At 35.9% G+C, this 11,071-nt stretch overlaps 1 protein-coding gene across 5 annotated transcripts; it reads right to left on the bottom strand.

The window, feature by feature from the left end:
• Window positions 1–2,536: 2,536 nt before the first annotated feature.
• Window positions 2,537–9,210, bottom strand: LOC105348705 (CD82 antigen). Of its 5 annotated transcripts, none has more exons than XM_034474268.2 (9): window positions 9,053–9,210; window positions 8,329–8,411; window positions 7,442–7,651; window positions 7,204–7,278; window positions 6,851–6,946; window positions 5,042–5,107; window positions 4,743–4,838; window positions 2,845–2,928; window positions 2,537–2,732 (listed from the first exon to the last, which is right to left on the bottom strand). In XM_034474268.2, exons 2-9 carry the CDS (start codon window positions 8,392–8,394, stop codon window positions 2,670–2,672), a joined length of 756 nt encoding a protein of 251 aa, XP_034330159.2. In that variant the 5' UTR covers window positions 8,395–8,411; window positions 9,053–9,210; the 3' UTR covers window positions 2,537–2,669. The 5 variants fall into 5 exon arrangements, with proteins under 5 accessions (XP_034330159.2, XP_034330168.2, XP_034330162.2 ...); XM_034474277.2 differs by having other exon boundaries at window positions 8,329–8,407; window positions 9,053–9,199; XM_034474271.2 differs by lacking the exon at window positions 9,053–9,210 and adding an exon at window positions 8,856–8,969.
• Window positions 9,211–11,071: the final 1,861 nt, after the last annotated feature.

Raw genomic sequence — 11,071 nt, 5'->3', positions numbered from 1 at the left:
CCCGAAAAAATAAGAGAATTAAAAGTCCTTTTTATTCAATAATGTTTTATTATGGAAAAAGTAACATACATCTCGAATATCTTAACGTTATTATTTGAAAATTTCGTCTTACTCATACAAAACTTTCATCCGCTTTTTTCTTGGGTTTAAACAAAGGGGCTTAAATTATTTTGCGGAGAAAAAACATTTTTTTAGCTTCACTTATTGAATTTAATACTTAGTATACTAATTTTGTATTTTAAAAAAACCCACATAAATAGATCAGAATTTAACACATTAAATAAAGGGAGGAAGTGCTATCTATATAACTATCTACACATTGAAAACTTATATAGATTTTGAAACAAGGGTAGCAAACTTAACACACACGCCTAACCAATTATGTAAAAACATGTCTAACAATTTTGTGATCTCTTTGAACATTTCTCATTCATTCCGTCGGCCAAATATAACTACATGGTGTTGGGTTTTTTTGGAGGGGGGGGGGGGGGGAGGGGTTGTTTTTTTGGCGTGTTTTCTTTTTACTAAATTGTAATTACATGTGTAACTTTATATAAAAATATTGTACAGTGGAATCAGATAATTAAGTTGCTATGTATTTCTATTATTCTTTGGTTGGAAAAAAAGAAATAATCAATACGTATATATGTATACGATAATCTTCACCTTTCTTCGATATATACATGTAGTATACATGATTATAAACATTCCATGTTTATTATAACTTACTGATACACACATGCTGCTACAGGGAAGTGTCGCAGATATTATGTTCACACAATAACAATTTCCTAGGGTTATGTTTTGTTTCGCCGGGGGGAGGGGGGGGTAATGCGGGAGGGGTGGAGCAGAACGGCTGTTTGTTTTAATTTTTTTGTTATTATTTCTTTCGATGTTTTGTTTTGTTTTTTAATATGTTTGTTGTTTGGTTTTTAGAGGGGGATGTTATGACTTAGTTAAACCACATGCGGGCACTTGAACTTTTTAGAGATATATAGTTTCCTGTACCGTTATGATAATCTATAAATGAAATATTTTAATAGGGTCATGTGCTTGTGACTCCGTATACCTCTACATCAGTCTAAATACAAACAAAATAACTCTTTTGATTATATAGTACATACGCCAATGTATATTTTTAAAAACTTGAAATAATAATTTTTTTTCGATCAAATCGAGAGACAGTATGTAAAATTATCCTTACTACAAGTACAAATGCATATAGGGTTCAAATCAAACTTAATTTAATTTTATGCACATGAATCTAGGGTTTTTTTTTTTTATAAAACTTGCCGTACGTCCTCTAGAGTTATTGTCCTTTGTGACCATTACTTTTAAAAATTACCATCTCATGGAGATACATTAAAAGTATAAGTTTTTTCAAAGACATAATATTCATTATGTTTATTTACCTAAGTTTCGAATTTTTTTTACTTTTCAAACTTAATCTTGCATGCCAAGCACAATACTTGTCACTATTTTGAATTGAGCAATCAAGTAGTACATCATGTAATTGAACGATTCAAAAATATTTCACTCGGAATACAAGTAAAAAACAATTTATTGCACAACTAAAAATCACAACATATAAATCGGTAAATATTTCGAGTAAACTATATTTTTATTGATTTCACCACATGAATATGATTTATTAAAACTCTCAAACAATATCATAAATTAATCAACAGCAGCCTTTAGTCACACATCTTCGCTAGCCAAGGGTTTTCGGTCCACTTTGCTCCCAATAAACCCTTGGCGGATTTCATTGCGAAAACTCGGTGACGAGCTCCGTTTTATGATTGGCTGCAGCTGCGAGTAGCTGATCCAATCGCAGTGCTTGTAAATATAAACTTTAAAAGAAAACACGTGTGTGATCTTAGGTAAATCATTCGGTGCTTTTAACAAATTGAGACACAAGTTCTCGAGTACAGTGCCTCGCCAACGATGGTCTAACCAGATCGCTTAAAAAACCTATATATTTTACTGGGATTGAACATAGTTCTACAAACTTGTCAAGGCTCGCGTGATAGCATGGGAAGTAAACATGGCGAATGTAGAAGCTGCCCATCCCGTTAGTATATACGTTCCTGCTTATGTTTATTGCTTTTAAAGGTTCATTGAGATTTATTTTATTTAATTTCTTTGGTTCACAATATTTACGACAACGATACCTGGTTTTATGACATGAAAGCTTTGATATAAATCGCGACTTTTTCACTCCTGGTACAGGTCCTTACAAAACACTACGAATAAAACATTCCATGCTTTCCCTAGTTTATAACTTAATTCGTATTTAATAGCATCGTTAATTATGTTCCGATATTCGGTAGTCAACATGTTTTCAAGTTGTATTAATGCCGTAGTGTGTATATAACCCGTTGTTTAATTCGATTAAAATGTAAATATGCAAGGGGCGCAACTCCAGTTGCTCGCTAGATAGCGCCACCACATCACCGAGTTTTCGCAATGAAATCCGCCAAGGGTTTATGGGGAGCAAAGTGGACCGAAAACCCTTGGCTAGCGAAGATGTTAGTCACAATATTATGACAAAGTTGTGATCAAATGTATATCGATCTCTCACAATAATGCGGCATCATTCAATGTCCATCTGAAGCTTTGAAGGTACGGGGAAACAGATTGATGAATCACACTATTTTTCTTCAAAGCCATTACACCATGTTATCCACATCACTGGAACGGCACGATTTGCAGGCCAACAGAATTCCCAGAAGCTTTGGAGTTTAAGAAAAAGAGAAAAGAGTGATGTATACCATGACGTAAGACTAACAAAAATTATCTACTTTACATCGTTTAATGTCTGCTATGACTTTGAAATACATATACCTGTATCATTGCGATTCCAATCGCTACCCCAATAATGATAGAAAGGTTGCTCTTCAGTTGATCTTGCAGACTATTCAAACACCCCTACAACAAACAAATACAAGAAATCATCTAAAGCCCAAATCATAGCTCAGGGGTGACGCCTAACGTCACCAAACAGACGACACAATTCTCAATCCGTTCGCATGCGCAATTTCTCATTCAGCAAATATAATCATTTGTCTGGGGAGGTCTGGTGAAGTCCATTTTTATGGTGTCCGGATAGGGCCATTTGCGTTAGCGCGACATCGCGTTCAGATAAACGAGACATCGCGCTAACACACAACACGCCGTCGCGCTAACGCAACTTTGCATAACACGCCGTCGCGCTAACACACAACACGCCGTCGCGCTAACACAACTTTGCACAACACGCCGTCGCGCTAACGCAACTTTGCAAGTTTCACAGTCTAGTAGGAAGTCGTGTCCGGAAATATCAGACTGCGCATGCTTAAATATGTAGGCATGCACGCAAGCATGGATGAAAAATAAATAAAATGTACTTTGAAATATATATATCATTTTCATTTATTATCAATGCATATGAATAAAAATATAGTTACTAGTGTGTCACTGTATAAGGATATGAATTATTATAAAATCTACCAATTGATACATTTACCTTAAATATTTAATAAAATTCATTAAATCAACAATAATATATTCATGACACATAGGCGTCGGAACCGGTGGGGGGTGGGGCCCCCCCCCCCCTCTTTTTTTTTTTGATAAGTAATACCTAACCATTAGGAACATAGCAGAATATAGGGTTCAGCCCCCCCCCCCCCCCCCCCCCCCCATCGCAGGAAACATAATTGTTCCGTAACGTACGTTTGAAATATTTAGAAGTTGGAGTAAAAGGCATAACCCCCCACCCCCACGGATTAGGATTTTCATGATTTTGGGAAGTAGGTTTTCCTCTCTCAATATTTCTGAGGATCAGTCTAGCCCCCCACTTTCAATTTGCTTCCGACGCCAGTGTGACATGTTATATACCTGTAATTTTACATTTTAAAATTTCTTTGCTTTGGTAATATACAGAGCACCTAATATGAATTTGTGACATGTACATGTTATAAATATATCATTGCTAAATTAATTAATTACATCAAATATTTAAGCTAAATTTATCAATTGGTAGATTTATTAATAATTTATATGCACTCTAGCATATCCTTATACAGTGACATACTAGTAACTATATTTTTATTCATATGTATTGATAATAATTGAAAATAATATATGTACATATGTATTTCAAAGTACATTTTATTTATTTTTCATCCATGCTTGCGTGCATGCCTACATATTTAAGCATGCGCAGTCTGATATTTCCGGACACGACTTCCTACTAGACTGTGAAACTTGCAAAGTTGCGTTAGCGCGACGGCGTGTTGTGCAAAGTTGCGTTAGCGCGACGGCGTGTTGTGTGTTAGCGCGACGGCGTGTTATGCAAAGTTGCGTTAGCGCGACGGCGTGTTGTGTGTTAGCGCGACAGCGTGTTGTGTGTTAGCGCGACGGCGTGTTGTGCAAAGTTGCGTTAGCGCGACGGCGTGTTGTGCAAAGTTGCGTTAGCGCGACGGCGTGTTGTGTGTTAGCGCGACGGCGTGTTATGCAAAGTTGCGTTAGCGCGACGGCGTGTTGTGTGTTATTGCGATGTCTCGTTTACCTGAACGCGATGTCGCGCTAACGCAAATGGCCCTATCCGGACACCATACTTTTGCGATCTACACTGTACGAAATTATGACGGTAATTTATAAATGATCTATCAAACTCTGCAGGATTGAGTTGTCTTTCTTTTCGGAGGGATATTTCAAACACCGGATTTTCAGCTTGAAATTGAAAACGAAAAACTCACCTCAGTGTTCAAAGATTTATAACTCTTGGTAGCATTGTTACTCGCCTCCGTATAACAATCCACATAATTGCCACGGCAACAGGACTCTGGAACTGACTGCAATGTCAAAAACATGTAATTAGAATGACAAAAACTTAAGAATATTTAATTTACTGAAATTAAAGTGGGTCAATAATATGAACGCTTATAGGTAACAGATTCTATAATTGTCAACAATCATTGTTTTGTAATGTAAACGTTTAATTATTTCATTTTGTATTTTAAAAGATGTGGGAAAGAGAGAAAAGAAAGAGAGATACCACAGTTTCGTTGAAGTGGGCGTAGTCCTTATAATCCTTGTACGAAGTTACTCCGCAGCAATGAATCTGGAACAAAATACAAGAGATACATGGGTCACATAGCTCACATGACTACAGTTCTTAACAAGTACTTGTATCTTTCAAGAATGTTCATGCTACACTCTAAAATCAGAGATGTGGTGGGAGATGGTACACAGTTATTAGATGTTTCATTTATAAGAAGTATGATTGCTTGCAAATACATGTAGTTATATCAAAAATTGAAGCATTGTATAGTTTTCGAAAAGAAGATTTTTAAGGAGGATGTACGGCCATCTTGTACATGGCATGTGAGAACCAAAATGTAAACATGTATTGAACAGGCTTGTTTTTGCCGACTAAACCTGTTGTCAACAGATTTTTACAAAATCAAAAATTATGAGGTTTTACATGGTTTTTATGTATGCAAATTACGTTCGAAAACAGTACAGTGCCTTTTTAATCACTTAGAATGGCGCAGCTACAGACTTATCTTGAGGATATAAAAATCTGGGAGGGGAATATGAAAGGAGGAATTGCATAGTATAGTTTCTTAGCTCAAAACAAGATAATTTATAGACATTGTATAAATACATGGTAATGAAATACATGGTAATGCAAAATCAGTGTAAACAAATTTGCCAGTACACAGACACATCTGCCATGATAAGATATTGCCACAAATGTATAATTTAATGATCAAATAAACATATATATATACACATGTAATACTGTTTACGTATATTTTCACATCAAGTCGAAGATGTACACATTTATTAGAACAAATTAATTCTGTTCTCCGTGGCTTTCTATAAAAAAAAATACATCGTTTACTAGTATTTAATTGTATTTTATTCTCAAACTAAGCAATTAAACAAGCTTGGAACAAGAAGGCTTTGACCAATAATACATCTTAAGATTTATACACCGTGAATGGCTGTATTTTGTACATTCTAGAATGAAGTGGAATTCATCTGCACACAGCATCTACAAATGCAACATAAACGTGCACGATTTCTTAAAGTTTTTTTTTTATTTAATCGTTATCAATTGAAGCTTTAGCTATACTAATACAGTACGAACAACACGGACTGACGTCTAGATATTAACATTTTCGACTGTCTTTGTCTGTGATAACATTTTGAATCAATTTTGAAGCATATAGCCCAATAATTTCATAAAAAATGGGCGACACAATATGGGCGTGTCTTATAGCATAACTGAACAACGTTATTGGCTGCGCCGCGTAATAATACAAAGCATGTGCTATCAAAATCGTGGTTTAAAAATGTAGCTTCAAAGAGAAGAAATTCGAAATAATAAAAATATAAGTAATATAAGTAATAATGAATCATTATTTGAATATTATGAGGTGGTAATTTCGGCCGGAGCGTAGTACATGTAAAATCTATCATAAAGCCCTTTGGGCTTACTTGGATTTGATCACATATTACCCAAAGAATGATTCCTCATTCCTTTAATAATTTAGGCAAACATTGGCTAATTTGGAAAAGTGCAGAGTGAACCTTCTAAAAATATAAAGGTTGTTTTGTTGCATGTATGCTACGTACTAACCAACAACTAGTCATTAACTTATGATTTCTTTCTTCATATGGATATTTAAAGAAATAATGAATAACAATTTTTTCATCCTCGAAATTTGCATCAGGTGAATGTAACAGCGAAAAACCACCCCACAATCCTCGTATTTACAGAACAAGGATTTATTTAACAAACTGCAATGCTGATTGATCAAAGTAGGACAACATTACGTATGAGCGGTAAACTTACCGTTTTCTGTACCGCATCCCATGCGTCTTTTATGATGGAACTGTTTTTGTACTCAGCTATGGACTTTTTAAGCGTTGTTCCAAGTTCGTCGGTTACCTTTTCAAGTAATTAACAATAGAAACATTGCCTAACATTATCCAAAGGTTCAAATTAGGCTGAGATGCTAGAGGTCATTTGAATTTCACATGACACTAGTATCCGGGATTTGCTGATAGACAGGATTTTAATTTTGAAATCTTACAATGTTTAACAAACGAAATCTGTAGACGAGTATTCAAACTATTTGCGTAATCTCTACTAGATATTAAGTTTTATTTTGTTTATACTGTAGACTATTTCTTTGCTTTGAATACCTTTGATTTGTAAACCGCTGCCATAATTCCTCCCGAGAACTCTCCGAGAAAAATAATGACCAAAAAGAATATGTACTATAAAATAAACAACGAATGTATTAGAATATTTACATGACATGTTAATTACAAGTAAATAATGACTGCGTAGGTTTTGCAAATTGCAGCCAATATATCTTTGTAAGATCTAAAAAACCATTGGGAAAAAAACTCAAAAGAAGAAGAGCAAACATATTCTAACCATTCCCAAGGCCCATTTCCATTGCTTAATTCCACCAAGGCATCCAAGAAATCCGACCAGGAAAACAACTCCCCCAAAGCCAATCAGGACATAGGCCGTGGAGGAGATGGCTGTGTCGTGACTGTCGACGGATATCAGCTTTTGGATGTTTACCGAGTCTGGGTCTACTTTAAGCCAGATTCCTGCGCCGAGTATGCCACCACCGGACAGCTGAAAGTAGGCGTTTAGGATAATTAAGTGCTGAATTTAACATGAGGCCCGTGGACCATATCGCTATTCTATAAGTACTAGTTTTCCTAACCATTTTAGGTACATGAATTATAACTGATTAAAAACATTGACTTTCCATGTGGATAAACTCTGCCTATGGAAGACTTTGAACCGCATGGATTTTTATGAGAATGTTGCTTTTTGATATTGCGATTATTATTGAATTTGATTCACATTCCTTTTTTAATCCAGTGTCATTCTGCATTGTTATTTTACAAAGTACACATTATGAAGCGGAATAGGAAGATTTTTATGCTTTTAAAATATTTTCTCCGACAAATATAATATTACCAGAACTTTACTAACATAATTCCATATCGCAATGTGTACGTATGACCCTTGATCGAATAAGTATTAAAGTCATTCACCAAATGGATATTTTGTAATAAGTTTGGTTGACATTGACATTCGGGACAATATTAACATTCAGAAAGACAAGCGGACAAATATTAATGAAATCATTGACTCGGGTGAGCTAAAAAAGATAGCAGGTGTGATAATTTTACCGATCTTCCGCCATAAGCCCATTTTTGTCTCATGATTTGATAATGGATTATCATACTATAAAAACAAATAAGGTAATAATGGTGTAAAATAAAAAAAATATGCTTCCTTACCACAAATATGATGTTGAACACTACAAGTATAAACCTAGCGAAGCCCGTGCAACATCCGTCCCCCATTGTTCTGGTTTTTCTGACTTGACAAAAAAAAAACTTTCAGTTGAATCATTTTTAAAAAACCATGATATTTCATAATACTACATGTATTATTAGTTTTGTAACAGTATCGAATTAATTATCATTTTCATTTTAACACTAACTACATAATTTCTTGCTAGTAATACTCGTGTATCATTGTAATAATGGTGAAAATAACACAGAGAGAGAGAGAGAGAGAGAGAGAGAGAGAGAGAGAGAGAGTATGGTTTGGTTTAATAACAGCAGTTGCGAATCGTTTATTCTTTCATATTATACCAGTCATAAATTATCTTCCTAAAATTAATACTAGTATAGTAGTATAGTTAGCAAATATTTACCAGGGTTCTGAAGACATTTTATAAAACGACTTCAAGTCCCGATAATTATAATTACTCATAATACTGTACTTGTATTCGAATTAATTTATAGATATATATACCCACCGTTCTAAAACAAGCTCCCTATTCCAAATGAATGCGTAGTAATAATTGAATGTGAACTTTGACCGAGGGGAAGTGCATCGCCCTTACAGCTGCGCTAATATTACGTGCATACATGTCTACACTTTAAAAAAATATTAACAAAGTTAGTTTACTTTAGAGATTTTAATTATAACCGGAAAATAGTGTAATCAACATACCTTATGCGTGTGTTTCAATACTCAGTACAGACACTTGAATTTAGTTGTTTTGTGCAAGCAATTATGATTTGAAGGCGAACGAAAGGGAATATATCCGTTTAATTACGATTTATTTAGCTAGCATATGATATAGTATGAAACTGTATATAATGACACATTTTATTTGAAGCAATTTATATAGATTATATAAACATAAAGTCACATGAAAAGTGTTCATTATACGAGTTATATTCACATGACCTTACGGTTATCAAGCGCATGGTATCTTTATGTAAATGCATCGAAGAGATAAACTGTCCATTATCAGTCCGTTAAGTATATGAGTCAATTTTGCTTCATACATGTAGGGTGATTAAACTGATAAATCTCCGTTAATTGTTTCCTCAGTTGCAGTTCAAAAATAAGGTGTTGGTGTTTGGTCTTTTTGGTTGTGTTGGGTGATTCCAAACGCCACCGATTCTAAAACTATCGCAGTAGATAGGAAACTCGGATTATTAATTTTCGTATTTGAAATAAGAATTGTATGAATGTGTAGTGTTTAAATCCACGGCTTGTAACAATCCGTTAGTTCCTCGCCTCACAACCAATACCACTCACATCACAACCCATAACACGCAACCCATACCATTCACCTCACAACCCATACTACGCACCTCACAACATATACCACTCACCTCACAACCTATACCACTCAGCTCACAACCCATACCACCCACCTCACAACCCATACCACCCACCTCACAACCCATACCACTCACCTCACAACCCATAACACTCATGTCAAAACCCATACCACTCGCCTCACAACCCATACCACTCGCCTCACAACCCATACCACTCGCATCACAACCTATACCACTCGCCTCACAACCCATACCACTCGCCTCACAACCCATACCACTCGCCTCACAAATCATACCACACACATCACAATCCATACCACTCACAACACAACCCATACCACTCACATCACAACCCACGCCACGATCGATGACGCTTGTTCTTGTCCTTGCTTATTGAAACTTACGACCTCTGGCATTTTTTAAGTCGTGTTGTGACATTTCGTTTCGTTTCTTGCCGCATTAATGTTCGTCTTTTTATGTGGATAACTATGATCATAGAGTGTTTATTTTTTCTTTTGATACTCCGGTATCACCATTAGTTATTCTTTTAAATCCAGTCTGATTAAAATAAAACCTTCCACTAGCTTCCTTTATTTTGATGGTCGCGTGGACCATGATATCACATCATTATGATCGCTGACGTTCTGTCTTTTGCAGAGTAATTTAAACAACAACATTGAGTTTTGTCCTTTGCTAAATGATAACACAACAACAATAACACATCTGTACTTTGTTGAATGACAACACGTCAACATCTGTCCCTTGTTGATTGACAACCCAACAACATTGACGCTGACACTTTGTCAGTTGCTGAATAACAACACAATACCAACACTATGGTAGTGTTACTATACTGCTCTGAACTCTGGAGAACCACCGAAAAATATGAGTAGAAGCTTGAGGCGTTCCATCGAAAGTGCCTTCAGAGAATCTTGAAGATACATCGGCAAGACAATATATCAAATAAACACAGCAACGATCCCACTATCAAGAACAACCAAAGGAAGGCGTTGGAAATATGCTTAGGCCTTGTCTCCTAATTAAAGGAATAACAGTTCGAACATCAAAACTCCTCTGATTTGGGATCAGGTACTGCGGGAAAAAAGGCGAGAAAGGCCAAAGAGCACCCGAAGGCGCGCAGTGAAAAAGGGAAAGAAAAACTGGGGTGGCACTGCAATGTTGGAGAGGGGCATATATAGGTTGTTGCCAGCGACCGTCGTAAGTGGCGTCTTTAGTTGCACGGCCTCGTGTGTCATCCATGGCACAAACAGGATATGTAAGTAAGTAAGTAAGTATCATTGTGTACACTGACGTTCTAGCTGTCCTTTGCTGAATGATAAAACAACGCTTCGGATTCGTAACCTGCTGAATGTCCAATTGACGCTTCGCAATACGC

This window comes from Magallana gigas, chromosome 5, assembly GCF_963853765.1.
Source record: "Magallana gigas chromosome 5, xbMagGiga1.1, whole genome shotgun sequence".
NCBI classification, from domain to species: Eukaryota; Metazoa; Mollusca; class Bivalvia; order Ostreida; family Ostreidae; genus Magallana; species Magallana gigas.
This window is presented reverse-complemented; position numbering and strand designations above follow the sequence as displayed.

Excerpts from the sequence above, each read along its gene's own strand:
- LOC105348705 (XM_034474268.2), bottom strand. The coding sequence starts at position 8,394 with ATGGGGGACGGATGTTGCACGGGCTTCGCTAGGTTTATACTTGTAGTG. Across the intron at positions 6,947-7,203 it reads CAGCGGTTTACAAATCAAAG|GTAACCGACGAACTTGGAAC; the intron begins GTATTCAAAGCA and ends TTACTTGAAAAG. Across the intron at positions 4,839-5,041 it reads CCCACTTCAACGAAACTGTG|TCAGTTCCAGAGTCCTGTTG; the intron begins GTATCTCTCTTT and ends TTGACATTGCAG.